The following is an 18920-nucleotide window of genomic DNA, read 5'->3' as shown; positions in this document are numbered from 1 at the left end:
GACAATTTGTAGGCAATACACTACAATAAGAATTTTTTATCATCCATATCAACAAACATAACCATATGTGGATACAGCTGAACTTCTCTTTAAAGTTTGAATTTCATGGGAATACATTTTCCTTTTGAAACAATCAATTTTAATTTCAGTAAGCATATTAATAATAAACATCAAAATCTATCATAGGAGCCTTGGGAACCAATTTCATTTCATTGAACTTAAATCCATGAAAATAATTCCTTGAATTTCACTGTAGATGGATGCAAGGAGAAATATATTTCAATATCATATAAGTAAAAGTAAACAGAACAGTTTCACATTCTGTAGAAAGACACAGAATCGCAATGTCAGGGATCGGACTGTCTAGCACAAAAACAAATGGGATGAGGCTTGCACAATGATGTTTTGGCTACTAGGAAAGTTTAAGATAGCTAACAAGCATCACTTCCTGTACTCTTTATACCAGGCATGTTTTTGAATTACTGTTGCTCAAGAGCTTCCTTTTCTCCAATACAAGTTCTGTTAGCAAAATGGAAGGTTTCTTCCGTATTATATATACATAGCATAGTTTACAATAGTTCTGTGTTGTAAAACTTCATAAAACTTGTGAAACAGTGGGTAAAGTTGGGAGATTCTATGTGAAATGAGCTATTGCTTTAGATACTAAAATATCATTTAGTACTCAATTACTTCATGCGTTCTACATCTTTTTGTTTTGTTTTGTGGTTGTTGTTGTACTGGGGATGGAAACCAGAGACTCAAGTACTTGTGGATGCTTGGCAAGTGCTCTAACATGGAGCTACATCCTCAGCTCTAACTATTGCATTCTGTAGTTCATCTGTTATCTATATAACTTTATATTTGTCTTCCAGGGAACTATAATTACATTTCAAACTCTTTAGCATTCATCAATGTAAGGAATGCTTATGGAAACCATGCTGAATGTTACTAATGCTGTTGAGCACTGAGGTATTGTCATTATAGTATAAAAGGGAGGTAAATACTTGCTCAGTTCCAACTTAGAGTGCCCAGATTTTATGTGACATCAGAGCTTTAATTAAGTAAAGATTTGGTAAAGATGACACTTTACATGCAACTGCACTTTCATGATGGCCTCATGTTACTTATTGTTGTTTCTGGGTTTCTGAATCACATTTTGTAAAGCAACCTGCACACAATTTCTTTTTTTAAATAATTAGTTATTGTCAAAGTGATGTACCAGAGGTGTTACAGTTTCATACGTGAGACAGTGGGTACATTTCTTGTACAAATGTCTTAAACTCTAAAGCAGTATTTCCTACACATATTTCCTGCAGAGACACATAATGGCTGGTATCCATGTACTCATCATGGACTTATGAATATAAACAAGAATAGTTAATGCTTTGCTTGCAACTTCCAAACAATCATAGTAAATCCATACCCTTGCACTCCACTGAAGGAAGCATATTTAGTAGGATACAAGTGACTGAGAAAACTTCATTGTTGATACAGCCCTCAGTCAGTTCTGAGATACAGAGAATAAATCAATCAAAAACTGCAGAGGAAAAAGACTTCGCTGATGATTCCAATTAACTTGAAACTTAGGATCCTCCTTTTCAGAAATACATCTGTAACGCTTTTAGTGCACATTTTATTTTAGGATTCTGTTTTTTCCCTCTTCTCACAGCATCAGGACTGTAAGACACAACAAATAAGTTTGGTTTGACTTAAAACAACAAAACAAAAACTGGGAGAAAAAAGAGGGAAGAGGTGGCACTGTTCAAAAAGAAATGTCCTCATTACCTGACTTATATAACTGTAACCCCTCTATACATCACCTTTATAATAAAAAAATTAAAAACAGAACTAAACACATAAACTACCTATAGGTAACATAATAAGTCACATTTTCAAAATAAATCAGTCTTTTGTAGTGTTGTCCATTTTCTCTCTCTTTATCACAATCATTACCATTGCTAGATGCCCCTGTCATTTTTTTCTTTCATCCTTTCAATTTCAACTACATTTTGTGATACAGAGAACACTACTAATGCAGACTGTGCTATATCATTTTGCTTTCCTGGTGTAAATTTCCATTTTACAATGATCATTTTAGGGTCTTCTGCACAGTAGCTCTCTCACATAAAGAACAATTCAATTCCAGGGAAGACAGTTGTGGATCTCAGGGATCTAACTTCATTATCCCTTTACATTCACTCCATGCCATTGAGTTCAAACAACCTAACAAAAAAAGTACTGGACAAGGTAAGAAATGAAGTGTTTGAGAAATGCAAGCCACAATTACCAAAATGCTATGCATTTTAAAGTTTCAGTTTCTATGTTTTAAAAGAAATTTCAAGAAATTAGAAGCTAGAAATTTCAAACTCCAAGTATGAGTTAGAAACTATAGTGTAATTCCTAAAGGATATTTAATTATATGTATATATAATATACCTACACATTATACATAATTCATATATATCATATACCTCTATTAATATATTATACACCAGCTATCAGCTACAATATAGTTTTTAAATGATACCAAATTATATATAAATATATATCAATTATAACAATATATAAAGTGTGTATATATGTACTTTATGTATATACATAAAGAATACATATATACTTTATATGCATACTTATATAAAATGTGTTTACACACACATTTTGTATGATAGGATTGTCATATTCACAGAAAAACTAAACAGAAAGCATAGAGATTTTTTTACATACTCTCCAAGACACACATAGCCTACACACATAGCCCACACACCACACACACACCACATAAACAGCTTGCCCAAACATCAGTATCCCCAGCAGTGGTGGTACATAGTTACAGATGACACACTACATCTACAGCTGGCACTTCTTTATCAGCCAAAATCCAAAACTCACATTTGAGTTCACTTTATTTGCATTCTATAGGAAACTATTTATCTTGAAAAAACATAGACATACTGTGTAGTAAAATACAAACTTTTCATTAGGATTAAACATGGAGAACTGCTTTCCAGCTAGACAACCTACTTGCATTTTATTTAGGAGTGAAAATCTAGTTTCTTCCTTTATGAGAAATAGTTCTGTTGAAAAAATGAGAAACATGCAGAGAGGGCATAATTTAAGACAAGATCAGCCTGGTGGTTTGGAAATATTTTAGAACAAGCTCCCTGGAAAGCCAGCTTGGAGGCAGATTCCTATGTTAAAGTTTTATTAGAAATTCTCTTAAGGAGAATTTTGGGATGAAGGAAGAAGAACTGAATGGGGGAGAGACTACTTACAGTGGAATGCACCTGCAACCAGGAGCCTCAGCTGATGTTATGGAGAGCTCTGGGGTTGCCCTGGCCTCTGTGCGTACCCACACCAAAGCAGGGGCCTAGCCATTGATTCTCCAATTCATCGGTGATTGGAGCAGCCCATGGGAGGGTTTGCCAACTTGGAGGCAATTCCTGGAGGTGGACTTACTGTGGGCTATCTGTCACTGGAAACCTTCCAGCAGATGGCAAACAATGGTCTCGGTATTAAAGGGATCATTTGTATAGCACAAGACAGAAGCCACAATAGATCGCATAAGCCTGCCAGCTTCCATAAACACAAAAGATAGAGAAAATATTTCTCAGTCCTTTTAGATGAAGATGGTTCTGGAATTAAATTCCATTGCTACCTCCAAATAAAGGACAGGAACTTATTTTTAAATCTATTAGCAGATATAGATTTCCCAGGTTTGGATATGAAGAGACAGCTAATAAACTGTTTACTGATGTAATAATAATTGCCTTACATTCTAAAGTTGCAATACATCTTACTATGTACCTGATTTTACTACTTAATCTAATATCAATCCAAACTTAAGGCATTCTTTCATTTGAAAACATCAGTTTCATATCCACGATTGTCTGTTTTCTTCATAGTCTTGACTGTTGAAAGTTCATTTTAGTTCAAATATTGACATCTATTCCCACAGATCAAATCTGGCATGAAACCCAACTTTGTGTGGCTTATGTGCTAAGAAAGGTTTTACATTTTCATTTTCCCTCTTTTTATTTATTTTTAAATTATCTTCAAGCAATTGTACAAAGGGTTTCTCCCAAATATGTTAATTTATGATTATATACATCTGATCAAGCAATGTCACCTCTTCCAACATTCTCCACTTCTCCATTCCTCTCAGCCTCTCTTATTAAAGAAAGTTACACATAAGAAATTCTCTCTATCATGGAACCACTCATGGTTGCTGGTGGAACGCCAGGGTTAGCTTCATAAGAAAGCTACCTTTTTATGGATGTTAGCAGTTTATTGACCTGATATTTTTAAATGGTCTGTTTGGGCAGGTAAAATTATGTAATGCAGTGTTCAAAACAGGAGAAATTTTTTTCCTTTTATTTCTTTTTTTAAACTGTATAATGTTCCTCAAGTTAATGGCAGTGTACCTTGTGCCACTGAATTTCCAAAGTGTACCAATTATTTTTTTTACTGTGCTTCAAATAAATAGAAAACATAGTTAATACTGAAAAAAAAGAAAAAAAGAAATTCTCTCTAATGATATCCACATGCTTTATACAGTTTGCATTTACCATTTGGAAGTTAATTGACTTAAATTACCAATCTGTCTTACAGTTATGCAAAAATACATGTATCCTGCAATGTTGCAATACTAGACACAGAAACAACTCATCCCAATGCCAATATGGCATGACTTGCTCTCATTTCTAGGTCCTGTCACAACTCAGCCATCACTCTGTGAAGCTCATCAGTTCGCTTGCATCTACACAGCACAGTGTATCCCCAGCTCAAGGAAGTGTGATGGGCTGGAAGATTGCATAGACGGATCTGATGAAATGGATTGCTCTCTGGGCCCTTCCCCTTGGCTCTGTGGTGACAGGGAATTCCAGTGCTCAGCAAGCCAGTGCATCCCGTCCCTCCTGCTCTGTGATGGAGTGGCTGACTGTCACCTTAATGAAGATGAATCCAGCTGCTGTGAGTTACTCTCACTAATTCAGTGTGCCGGAGAAGAAATGATGTTTTGAAAGGATAGACAGAGCTTGACAGATGAAGCAAAGTTCTCTAGGGTCTTTCCATGATCATATCATCCGTAATCAAGTTTTTGTTTTGTGTCTATTACATCGCTAAACAAAGCATGAAGGTCTTGCTAGTCATTTTTGGAAGCACTCCTTCTGGTTCCACTAATGTCTGTCAATCTGCTCTTATTTCATTTTGCATTTATATCTAGGTCATTCTAATGTGGGCTGCTCTTACACAGTTGTTATCTTTTTTTAATGCTTATAGAATTGGCTTGAAGATACACAACCCTGATTTCTTTCCACGTTAAAGGTTCAGGAAGATAATTCTAGTCAGAGGCTACTGGCAGATATCAAATTAAATGAATGCATCTAGTGATGATTGGGTCCAGACAATTACTTGGGTAGATAGCATAGCATTATAAGTTCATACTCAATCCTTAATGATAGAAACTGTCTGTGTAGGAATTTGAGTGTTTCCAATTGCATTTCATTCTGCTATGTCAAGACCACCTAAGACTGTGAAAATTTCTGCAAGGCTCAAACCATTTGAGCAATACTATGAAAATCTGAACAAATAAATGTAAAATCCAAGTCCCTGGGGCTGAGTACCTTCTCTTTTTAATAAAACTTGCTAATAGAAGATAGAAAAACATGTTTTAGTTAATAGAATAACACATTGTGATACAGTCCATGCCTGTTTTCCAAGCTAAATGATAGATGGAGATAGAAACTGGAGGCTCAAGGTAAGACCAGGCAAGATTTGGAGAAATTGTATCTCAAAAACAGATGGCAAAGTGAAACATGCCTGTGACTTCATGCTACTCAAGGGGTACAGATAGAGAAGATTTTGGTCCAAGGCTAGCTCTCAGCAAAAATATAAGACCTTATCTGAAAAACAAAGTAAAACACAATTTCAGGGGTGTTGATCACATGGCTAGAGTGCCGACCTACCTAGCAAGCATGAGACCCTGAATTCAATCTTTAGTAGTCTCTAAAATTGGAAAAGTAATTGTGCGCATCTAAATGTGAGTCCCTAGTCACAGCAGAGTACAAAAATGACTAGCATATTACTTGATTATTGGTCTGCTTCCTGTTTCTTCATTTTGTCCTGCTTGGCGAGGACTAAGAGGTTCATAAAGCATATATATGTTAATGAACATACTGTGTTGAACAAAAATATCATTTGGGAATATAACTATAAAAGTGAAACAGGGAAGGACATGTAAGACAAACTCAGGGTCCTAATTAATCAGACCTAGAATTCTGACTCTTGGAAAAGAATCAGAGATGACGGGAATATAAGAAGAGAGCCTTTGGATAATTAAGGGCTTTAGCCTTAAACCAGTAGCTCTTTTTCCTGTATTAGACTTAGACATTTGTTTTCTACCATTCTGTTATTTTCTGCTTGTATATTCTCTCTGTGAAAGCAAATAGGCAGGTCTTGTAATATTTTCTTAGAAGTAAGCAAATGGAGGTGATTCTAAAAGAAGAACTTGGCCAAATTACTTATTTTTGTTTCCATCACAATTCTAATGCAATTTGGCTGACAGAAATAGTATTAGTTTCCACCATAGTCATATAGTTTCACTGTAGACATATGATATCTAGCTCCACTAAGAATGTTATTGACAGAAAAGCTTAGAAAAGTGCTGTGCTGTTATAAATTATGATATTCATTGGCATTTTGGAGATTGACTAGTCAGTCATATGAGCTTTCATTTTTCAAGGAAACTGAGTGCAAAGTAGGACCCAGCTGAGGACAAAATACTACAGAAAATTATAAAATTAAATCATTGCATGATCATAATTTGCCAAATATTTAAGATATCTTTTACTGCTTAGCTCCCCTTGTGATTTAGAATGGCATTTTCACAAAACTTCATTAAAAATCTAAATGATGCCACATATACATTGGGCTTTGATGATGCATGTATATAGAGAACTGTTCCAATTCAGAGTGTAGATGGATCACATACCATTGAACAAGGCCATAAAGCGAGACTAAGGGGCATTGCAGGATGACTTCTACTGCAGAAATAAATATATTGGTAGAGCACTTGACATACTCTCTAACAGCAGTGTGACCAAGTCTATAAATTTCTACAAGAAAAGTGTCTGCAAAACCAGACTTGAATAGACAAGCAATGACTAAACAAATAAAATAGAAAGGCTTGTCTCGAGCAAGTACTACTTCAGGCAAAGAGAATAAGTCATTTTGTATTACCAAAGCAGGATTCATGGTATGAACTGTAGAAAGTTCTGGAAAGAAAATGGAGGACACAATCTTAGCAAATCCTCACTTATCAGAGTGGTGCTCCTCAAGTGTGTTTAATTAGTATCACAAGTAGAGAAGAGAAACTGGTTAGGAAATGCTGCAATTCCTAATGAAGACATTGGTCTGCTATGTGTGGTGAAGAATATGAATGCTTTACATCCTCATGTGATGAGGAAGAGAAGGGAATCAAGAGTCACTTTCAAATCTCTTATTCAGGTATCAGGACAGCTGATGTGTCCATTGCTTGAGTGGGGGAAATAGAAAAAGAAAGACTTCTAAGAGGAAGACTTCAGCTTCCCTTTTAAGACATTGTAACTGGGGCAGCATTAATACATCCGCATGGAAATGTTCTCATTGTGTTTGGGAGTGGATATCTGAGTTCAGGAGAGAGATGAAGCAAGACATATGAACACATATGGTACCAGAACACATATGGTACCAGCATGATAGATGCTATGAGTGTAGGTGAAATAAACTACAGAGAAGACACATAATGTAGCAGACACAATCCACCAGAAAGTCTATTTTTTGCAACAGTAACAGACCTTCAAATATCAACTGCTATTGGTTTCCTTACCTAAATTGTAAACATCTTTAAATTCTTGTTCCTACATTTAAACAAGTGTAAAGCACTCCAAACAAGGCCACGCCGGCATCGCCCCTCCAGTGTCAGTGCATAGAATGGCCAGTCCACACTTGATTAACTCCTTGTCATGTGTCATTTAAAATCTCTTCCAGAATACTGGCTTTCGAGATTCATCCTCACATCCACTGAAAAGTTTTTCTCCATGGCCAACATTAATCACTACTTTGCTACTTCTCAGTATTCTGAATGTCCACCAACCAAGCCATTTTTCTAAAACAACCAAAACCTTGTAATCATAGCAGCTTCCATGATTTACATAATCAAATCTAGAAGATACTCAGGTACCACTCATGTCTTATGCCCCATTTGACAAGGGAACATCCAGAGACATTTCAGGATTGTTTTTAGCTCAATTTAGTATCAGGGACATGAAGACAGCAGCAGCAAGCAAAGACATCCCCCTTGGAGTGAATGTTGCCACCTCTTCTGAAACTCTATAGTTCATATGATGCATTTATTACATATAAAATGTCATGTAATATTTTTTATTATTCAGTGAAGTCTGCCATAAGAAAATACTCCAAACTATTCTCTTATTTGTAGAGTTCAAAATACAATATCAAAAGCAGTAACATGGGTGATGTCTCCTCTCCCTAGGCCTTGGTCCTTGGCTTATAGATGCCCCCTTTTTCACTTGTCCTCATATAGCCTTCCCTCTGAGCATGCACATTCCTGGTATTTGTCTTTTTTAGTAAAGACATTACTAGAGTTGGATTAGAATATTATTCTGATGACTTCACTTAACTGCAGTTGTTTTCTTAAAGGCTATCTGCAGATGCAGCTCTGTTAGGTTTTAAGACTTCAACATCAATTTGGGGTAAGAGCATAATATGTGCACTTGAGAAATGTTTCCATAAACATTTTTTTCTTTTGTAGAAAATTTTAAGTCAATTGAAACATTCTTTCAGGAGAACTGTCTCCTAAAATGTAGAATTAGAAAAGATAAACGATCATGCAATTCAGGATCCTATTATTTCATTTCATTATGAGAAATTCATTGGCTAACACCCATGCTTTCAATCACCATCATTCTTCTGTTTGTTGTTGTGTTTTCAGCCAATCAGAGTTGCCCAAACGGGGCTCTGGTATGCCCGTCCTCTAAGAGCTGCATCCCCACTCACCAGCGCTGTGATGGCATCGCAGACTGCATAGACTCCCAACTCGATGAGTCCAGCTGCTCAGGTGTGGTGTTAGATATTTTTTAAGTATAACCCAAAAACCTTTACCTGTGGACAAGAAAACTGTTAACACTTGACTTTATAAATGATGGCAAATATAAAATAGTTGATTTTTTATGACTGGTTTGGGGGCAGAAAGCACGTTAATTGCTATAATTGTTAACACTTGACAAATACACAGTATAAGAGACATCTGCTTATTTAGTATCATGTTTACTAAGTACAGTTAAATGGCCTAGCACCTGTGCCTCCCCTCTGATAACCCTAGCTACTCAAGAGGATGGGGTCTGAAAAATACTCTTTTATCTTTCAAGATACAAAGAAACTTATAAAATAAGCAAGAAGATCACATTATTATAGTGACAATAAAATGTGCTTTTCTTTGTACTGTTTAAATTTGTGAAGGCAATAGGGATGAAGACGTGAATCGATCTAGTCCCACAAAATATGCAAAGGTAATAATACACTTAAACAATGTTTTTCAGTGTTATTTCTCCAATAATCATGCTTAAGCTTCAGATGAAAGTCCCCCACAGGAAATTCTGCTACTCTCCTTAAAGAAGAGAGTACAGAGTTGTAAATAAAATAGTTCTATTCTTTGAAAGCATTAAGTCACGCTACTTACGTCTAGTGCCTGAATTTATTTGTGTGATGGTGAGATTTTTCTCCAGGATAGTTCTGCATGTGCACAGGCCACCGCATCTTATAATTTATTGTCTGTGTTCGTATATATGATATATCTTTAAAATCAGGGTCACAAAAACAGAAGACCTGCCACTCATACTGAGTGATGGACAATCTGTTAGTAATTCTAAAGAGCACATTTTCCTTGTCCTGCGCATCCATTTCAGCCAGGCACCCATCACTCTGGGTCACTTGCAAAGTGCAGCTCATATTGGATTAGAATACCATAAAGAACAAGGGAAACATCATGTTTGGAAATAAAATCCATATTCTGTTATGCTTTTTTTCATTTTATATGCTTCTTGGCTTGTCAATCAAATATAAAGAAGCTAGTGCTTAATGCCTCTAAGACTGATTAATGCTAAAGGTTTGTCAACATGCATTATGCATTCCTTTGTCTTTCCAAATGCCATATTCCTTTAAGGTCAGCATTTTCTAGAATTTGATGAGCCCAATCCAAACAGCATCCAGCAATCCCCACAATGGTCACACAGCAGATGGTGAGCATCTGGCCTCACTAACTCAGGGTTTAAGTCATTAACAAGAAGATGAAGTTCAGGCAGGCTAAATGTATTTCCATGAGTCCTGGGCACCCCTGAATTACATCAGAAAGGTGTATTATTTTCAAATCTGCATTACTTCCTCAATAAAAAGTTATTGACCAGAATTTTCCTGACCACATTCTAATGGGGAGTTTTTTTCCTAGTTATTTTCAGTGGTGGAATTAATAAAGTATACTGAAGCAATACAGTAATTATAATAATCACCTAGAGAAACAATTAGAAAAAGACATCGAAATAGACAATTGTAAGATGGGACAAAAGAATAAAATTTTACATGTGTAATGTACACTGATGATGATGATGATGACGATAATGAGGGTGATAAAAGCTTAACAAAGATTTAGAGGAAATTAAAAACAAAAGTACAAACATTTCTCAGGTAGTTATTTTGAAGCTATTTCAAGTTTCTGCCACACAGTGAACTCTCCTGCAGTCCCTATAGAAAGCAAGCGATAGGGTTAGAGGGATAGATTAAATATTGTTTTAAAAAAAAAGTGCAAGGATCTGAGTTCAAAACCTCATTCTCATCCCCCCCCCCCAAAAAAAAAAATAAACCCTTGGTTCTGCCCACTAGGGTCTTAGTTTGTAGCAGGCCTTTGTATCTAAGCATATTTGTCTGTTGCATCCAAACCACAAGATTCATAGCATCCTGAGATCATAATACTTAGAAGCTCAAGGGATTATACAAATTCAGATCTAAATAGGAAATGATTTGTAAGTTTTAGATTAATAGGATCTGGATTCAGATGACCAGAAATGAGCTCACATTTGTATGCTTCTTTGCTGTTATCTAAAGAAAGTTATGCTAACCATATGAAGCCTTATTTTCTTTTTCCAAACAATGAGGATGATTGTGTTCTGTGAGGTGACACATGAAAAATGCATAGTAGAGTCCCTGTCTTAGCAGGCTTTCATTAAGTGATAGTGGCAGTGGTGATTATGATGGTAGAGGGAAGGACAAGAGGGAGAAGATGAAGCATCAGAGCAATAGTAATGAAGTCTAGTTTCTCAAGCAATTCAAAGATCCCCACCCCAACAAATATAGAGATGAATGAGAACTATTATCCCCTACCTTACACATACAATTCGCTAGTATTGAAATGTTACCAAAAAATTTAATTTCATCCTCCCAGCAATGCTATAAGGGAGTAATAGGGTGCATACTTTATATATAAAGAAACTTGTATTTAAAGTCCCAAAGCCACATAGCTCATAAATGCCTGAGCAAGGTTTCACAGAGGGAAAATCAGGGGTCATGTGGTGACCTATCTTCCCAGAAAACTTTTTCCATGGAACAGCATTTCTTTTCTAGGTCTGTATATATACTTTTTAAAAGAAAATATAAGTGCCTATTCACATATTTAAGCTTGAAAGTCACTTTGGCTATTACATGTGTGTTCCTGCTTGTCAAAAGTGATACACCAAAATGGGATTAAATGTGAAATCTACACAGAATGGCATTTCTATGTAATAGGAATGATGTAAAGTGATCTGTGTGCATTAGAAAAATAACAAACACAAAGAGTAGAAACCAGTGAGAATTTCTGTGTCTAATGGACACAGGACTTGTGCTAATTTCTATATTTATCTCTCACGTATTATTTTATTGATTTATTTGGAAATTCTGAGTCTCTCCAGTACTATCTCATCATAACTATCTCATCATATCCTTCCATTTCTCATTTCATCTGTTCAAATGCTCAAAATTGTTTTTGAGAAAATGAAAGATGAAAATACTTTGTATAGTGTCTCCATCACATGAATAAAGAACTGGGACTTAAGATAGAAAAATAAAACTTTCTCTGAAATAAACTACAAATCTATTCTCAAAAAGACCAGAATTCTGTTCTGCTGTGTTCCCATCTACACATCATGGGAATGGGCACGCTGAGATTCCCATAGCACAACACTGGACAGATAGGAAACAAGCTGAGGCCTTAATGTGTATTTATTCTTGTGGTGCTGAAGAGAGACCCCGTGCTTATCTCACGCTCAGAAAGCTCTCCACCACTAAGATAACCACCTTTTCACTCTGTGTAATGACCTCAGAAGAAAATGTGCAGAACTGCTGTGCTGTGTGTGTTCTAGTGTCTATACAATCAAACAATTTCTTTTTTTTTGCTGTTTTGATAAAAAAAAAACAGCAACAACCAAGCTGTTCCTTAAGGAAGACTAACCCTGTATTTAAGAAAAAAAAAAGTAACCATAAAACATTCATCTAGCAATTCAGGTGTCTGTTATGTATTGTCTTTGTTGGCTCTTTATAGTCAAACCAGTTTACTTCTTGTTTTTGAAGGGATTTTCTAACTGTTCTCTTCAGTGAAGCAGACTTCCATGGCCTAAGAGGATGGACGGTTCTTTGCACTCATTTTCAGAACCCCACTCTTGTGTTTAATTAGTTAAGTAAGGACTGAGGGAAATCAAGATGAAAAATAAGTTCTTGAGAAGAAAAATTCTGGAAAACTTTCAAAATCCAAAATAATACTTGACACTAGAATGTAGGTATTAGTCTCATGGAATATTGAAAATATACCTTCTTTCCTTCCCTGTATTCCTCTTTTCCTAAACATCATTTTCTCTAGTATTTTGTTCCAGTGCACTTTGCATAAAAGTTCTGGTTTTCCACTTGAGCACGGGATATATGTGTGGTGGTATTGGTGTTTGAAATCAAAGCCTTTCCATTTTTTTTTTCACTCAAGGCTGCACACCACTTGTGCCACAACTTCACTTCTAACTATTTACCAGTTCATTGGAAATAAGAGTCTCACAATCAGGCTTCCTTCAAACTTAAGTCCTCAGGTCTCAGTAACTAGGAATATAAGCACAAGCCACCAGTACCTGGCTGCTCTTTCTCTGTTACTTTTTTTCCTTGACCATCATCTTTTCAATACTTTTTCTCTTTTCAGTAAGTTGGATATATTCTATAAAGACAGAATCTCTGAGAAAGCTTAGGAAATAACATTTGAATGAAAAGAAAAGCTTCAAATGTATATTTCTAGTCAATATTTCATCTGAAATTAGACTTGGAAATTCCATTGTCTAAGGATCATTTCCCCTTGGATAGCCCTTAGACATTTAAAACTTTGCATCATCTTTCACTTTAAAATGTTTCTTCCCCACAAATATCCAACCCAGTAAAAGAAACCAGCAGCTTAACCAGTGACCCAGCCAGACATCTAAGCATCATTTTTAACATTCCCAAACAATCTCCAAGTGTTTCACTTCAAGTCTTACAATTCACCTTTCATCCTCAGATAGTTCAACCAGGCAACCGTTATAGCATTAAGATAATTACGAAAGATGCTTAGCAAAGCTCCAGAACTTTTATCTTGGCTTTTCTCCTCTTTTGGTACACCACAGCCAGAATCTGCTTCAAGGATGACGCACAAAAACTTCCTTAGCAACAAATTTCTCTAACATCACTGAGTATATATGCTCTGGGCCTGAGTATCTCTGGCTTTTTCTCTCACGCCTGCTCCATATTATCCACAATCCAGCTTGTATTTCCTCCCATTGCTCAAACATACCATGTTCCCTTTGGGCCTCAGATCTTCATGCATAATTTCCCATAAACACAATCTTGCCCAAATATTCGCCTTTGTTGACTGCCTAAATTTGACTGAGGTGTTCTTGCTGATCCCATCTCTTTGTTACATCTGCTAGAGTGTTTACTTTGAACATTTTTGTGTTTTGGTGGTACTATGTTCTGAATGCAGGACCTTATGCTTGCTAGGCATGCACTCTACCATTCACCATGCTGTTATTTTATGGATGAGATCTCATAGTTTTGCTCGGGGCCAATCTTCCTACCAATGCCTTCTGTGTAGCTAGGATCACAGGTCTGAACCACGCTCCTGGCTTGTTGATGGAAATAGGAGTCTCACTGTTTTTCATTCTTGCCCAGGCTGGCCTTGAACCAAAAATCCTCCTACTCTCCATCCTGATTATCTAGGATTACAGACAAACATCATGCTCACCTGGAGATTACTTTCAATATAATGTGATTATACTTTACTTGCATTTTGTATCCTCTCTGAGTCTAGGAGTTCAATGACACCTTTTGAAGTAATAATTTATTGAACACTTTCTATGTACTTTGTTGTCTCAAAAACCCTATGAGATAAGTACTATTTTTAACTCTGTTTTATAAAGAAGAAACTGATACACAGAGAAATTTGTTACTTTTGCCAAAAATTACACAACAAATAAGTTGAGCTGAGATTCCAACTTAGGCAGCTGGGTCTAAGGCCTGCAAACTGTACTGTGTTAAACTACCTGAAATTTTAATTATTATATTTCCTGTGTCTAGCTCAGGGACTGACATTTAATAGATGCTCAGAATAAATATGTTGTATTAAAAAGGGAAGGTAGTGGGAGTTTCTTTCCATCCATTTATAAGACTTACAAGAGCTAAAGGAAAGAATAGAACCTTGCAAAAAAGAAGGTGTAATGAAGGCCAAGAGGAGTGAGTTAGGTCTTAAATGGACAGAAACCTCAGGCAGGACAGAAGGAAATGTAAACATGGTTATCATGAACAGCTAAAGGCTCTTCCTTTACAGAAGCTATGTAAAGTACTCGCTCCTTTTTAACCTAAAAGTAAAGCATGCAAATAAGCATTCATGATAAACAGACAGGGACCAGGTGACAGGGGAACAACGTTGAACTATGCTGATGTGGCCACAGACACAGAGGTAGGAAATATGCCTGCGCACAAGTGATTTATTTTATCCAAAAGACAAGACTACCCATGCACAATCGGCCACAATATGGGGACTACTGTGTGAAACGAAAGGGAAATACTTCAGTAAGCAAAATAAGTTCAGTATAATTACAGGAACGAGGTAGGACTAACCCAGCAGAGAAGAAATAGTCCCAATGTGAACCAATGAGGCACACAAAGGACATGCGCCGACCTCAACAAAAAGGGTCACTGCCAGACCCAAAGAAACATGGACTCTATTCCCTCATAGGGAATAATTAGCACAGGTTTAGGCTAGTCACAGCAGAGGATCACAAGGAGCCTAATAGCTATGCCCCTATGAATGCATAAGATAATGCTAAGTGAAATGAACTCCATGTTATGAAAATGAGTGATATATCACTGTTGTAATTACTTTCAACATGCCATGTGAAATGGTGTTTTTTTGTTGTTGTTGATGATCCTCTTGAATCCCCTCCCTGTGGTTGTCCTAGTGCCATCACTGTATCTCATCTGAGTACCCTGGACTGTATATACTGGTATTAGAAGTAGGAAAGGCAACGAGAATAACAAAATCGAGAGACAAAGGATAAAATGACAAATGACTCCAAAAGCAATACTTACAAAACCATTTGGTGTAAACCAACTGAACAACTCATGGGGGAGAAGGAAAAGGGGAGGGGGGAGTGGGGAATGAGGAAGGAGGTAACAAACAGTACAAGAAACGTATCTAATGCCTAAGGTATGAAACTGTAACCTCTCTGTACATCACTTTGACAATAAATAAGAGGAAAAAAAGGGTCACTGAGCAAATCTAGGCGCTTTAGGAAAGTACGCTAGGAGAATTATTTTAGTAACTGGGATGCCATTGACTCTCAGAGATTAAGTTTAATAAAATAATTAGTTTAATGCAATCATCCTCCTTTCTCTTAACAATGTTTATCACTAATTCTGGTCTCTGGGTTATTATTTTTTAGAGTGCCCGAGAAGTTATTGCAAAAACGGCGGGACTTGTGTGGTGCAGAAAAACGGTCCTATGTGTTGGTAAGAAACAATGTTTTTGGTTTTCTGATTTTTGCTGTTTTAGGTGTTTGTTAAATGTTTTCGCAAAGGTGATGTACAAAGGAGAGAGGTTACAATTACATAAGTGGGGGAAGATTACATTTCCTTTGGGATAATGTCACCCCTTCCCTCGCTCTCTTCCAGTGTTTCCCTCCCTCCCCAACCACAAGTAGCGTTCATTTTCCACATAGTGCCTAGTGAGTACCTCTGCTGCATTTGTTCACCTTTTGTCCTTCCATGTTTTTTAAACATTTATTATAGCTGACTTAATTATTTTGTTGATACTGATATAATAGAACAGAAGTCAATAAGTGGTTATTAAGGTAAACATAAGGGATAATGGCATTATTTACCTTTATGTATATAAAAAAGGATAGCTGTGTTTCAAAATTATCAATTATATCATGAAATTTTGTATGCTTTTCAATATTTCCATGTAAAATACATCATTTTAATAGTAGTTATTATTCCTTGCTTTTAATGTTAAGTTTTCAAAAGACTTTTTCTCATATGGATATCCCAGTATTTCAATGTATATAATGTTTCTTCACTTTCTTTTTATTCATATTTCTTCTTTCAAACAACACAGGATAATTTGTTTAAAAAAGACATTTTTTTGCAGTGGATCTTCTTGGATAAAATTAAAGTACAGTCAAAGACTATATTGGCATATTCAAAGCAAGAAAAAATAAAAATAAACCTGTACTTATTTGGAGGAATTAACATCACTGCATATCATAGGCTGTTTCATTCTATTCTTTAATTCTCCCTCTTCAGGGACTTGTGCCAAAAGTTTCATATACTCCAAAGGAATCACACATATTATACTGTATTTCTATTCACAATTTTTTAATATGACAAACCAATGGGTACATTACTTTGAAATTTAGGAAGTTAATAGAAGAATAATAATTAAACCCTATTGATGCACTCGTAAATACTTGAAAAACAATGGTTAATACTGGTTTAAATTTTTATATCCTTCTGAGTCAAAATTGATATTTAAGGAAAATTAGTTAATTTCTAAAAACAAAAAAGTAAAGACCTCTGGGCTGGGGATATAGCCTAGTGGCAAGAGTGCCTGCCTCGGATTCACGAGGCCCTAGGTTCGATTCCCCAGCACCACATATACAGAAAACGGCCAGAAGCGGCACTGTGGCTCAAGTGGCAGAGTGCTAGCCTTGAGCGGGAAGAAGCCAGGGACAGTGCTCAGGCCCTGAGTCCAAGGCCCAGGACTGGCCAAAAAAAAAAGTAAAGACCTCTATCAATTAAAACAAAAATTTATTAAGATATACTTAGTGTAGCTAAAGGCATCTTTAACATTGGTGAGACTGAATGACTGATGAGTCTCTCCAGCAGTTTTGTCTCTCACACTTATTATGTTATTGATTTCACCTCTCAACAAAATTGTACTTCTCCCTGCATCAGCTTGCATGGAAATTAATTTATCACAAACTGTTATTCAATAAAAAGACAAGATGCATTACATTAATTGGTAAAATTTCTTCAGAAAACTGAAAATGATGCCATAAGTAATATTTTTCAGAGATCCTGTAAGTGGGTAATGTATACCAACTGGTTACAAGGAGCTTCGCATTTTTGTCTTGTCTCACCATGATAGGCTGGAGAACTCCTGGCTCATTAGGTAGTCTCAGCTGAACAAGCAAAGAGCTCCACATCCTTGGGTGCTTAAATAAACATTAGCAATTGAAATCCAGAGGGTGAGAGTCATTTCTCCCAAATGAAACAACACCACTGTAGGGAATAAGATTATGTCAGAAGACTGAGAGAAGATGGGGCATAAGAAAGGAAATTAATGGAACCAAATGTAGAGTAGAAAGAAATTTACCTCCAGGAATGCCAGTAATGTTATGAAGTATTATTTTGATGGTAAAGAATACATTTGAAATAATCACCTGTAAAAAATAATCACCTGTAAAAGAGATGTGTAGTGTGAGAAATTTTGTAAAAGCATAATATTGTCCATCAGACAAAAAATGGAACTTCCCATTATCGAAATTCCACTCAGTAGCAGTGTAGTTTATCTCTGCTTAGCTATGATTTTCCTTCTATAAACACATATCCACACACAAGTCACATGCATTTTATAGAAATGTGAATCATACTTTATACATCATGCTACACTTTGATTTTTCCCTTCATGAAATATTATGGCTATACTATGTTGCTGTGTGTGGCTCTACTTCCGTTCCTTTCTAGATGAGGATTAAGAGTACCTTCTTTAAACTTCCTTGATTTCATCTTCCTGATTTCTCCATTTTAGTGAACTGTAGAACATTACAACAACACTTGATAAAGTAGTTGTGATGATTCTATGTAAAATATTCTGAGCATTGCCTATTGCTCAGGAATGCTAGTAAACAATACTAAGGCATCATTCTCTTGTTGTGAAACATACGCTATCCTTCAAATAGATGCTTAGTTCTTAAATATTTTTTAATATTCTTATCTTTCCTTTGCCATTGTTCAATTCATTTTAAGCATAAATTCATATAGATCAGTAATCATAATAAACATAAAAATGATAGTTAAAACATAGAGGTGTCAAATTGAGAAACATATATTCATACAGATAGCTTGACCTATTTATTACCACTGTTTTTATTTATGATTTTTTTTATCTATTTGCCATACTGAAGTTTGAACTCAACACCTTGCACTTGCTAGACAGACAGGTGTTATAACATGACCATGCCTATTACTTTTTAAAATTTTTTCTTTATTGCTATTATAAAGGCGATGTACACAGGTATTATAATTATTATAAAGGTGATGTACAG

General features: G+C 35.9%; 1 protein-coding gene across 1 annotated transcript in view; it reads left to right on the top strand.

Moving 5' to 3' along the window:
- Positions 1-18920, top strand: part of Malrd1 (MAM and LDL receptor class A domain containing 1) — a 475502-nt gene that overhangs the window by 385067 nt on the left and 71515 nt on the right. The window contains exons 34-36 of the mRNA XM_048367779.1: positions 4705-4968; positions 8990-9115; positions 16035-16101. Coding sequence (XP_048223736.1) covers positions 4705-4968; positions 8990-9115; positions 16035-16101 — 457 coding nt within the window. The remainder of the gene's footprint in view (positions 1-4704; positions 4969-8989; positions 9116-16034; positions 16102-18920) is intronic.

Source organism: Perognathus longimembris, chromosome 18, assembly GCF_023159225.1.
Source record: "Perognathus longimembris pacificus isolate PPM17 chromosome 18, ASM2315922v1, whole genome shotgun sequence".
Lineage (NCBI taxonomy): Eukaryota > Metazoa > Chordata > Mammalia > Rodentia > Heteromyidae > Perognathus > Perognathus longimembris.
This window is presented reverse-complemented; position numbering and strand designations above follow the sequence as displayed.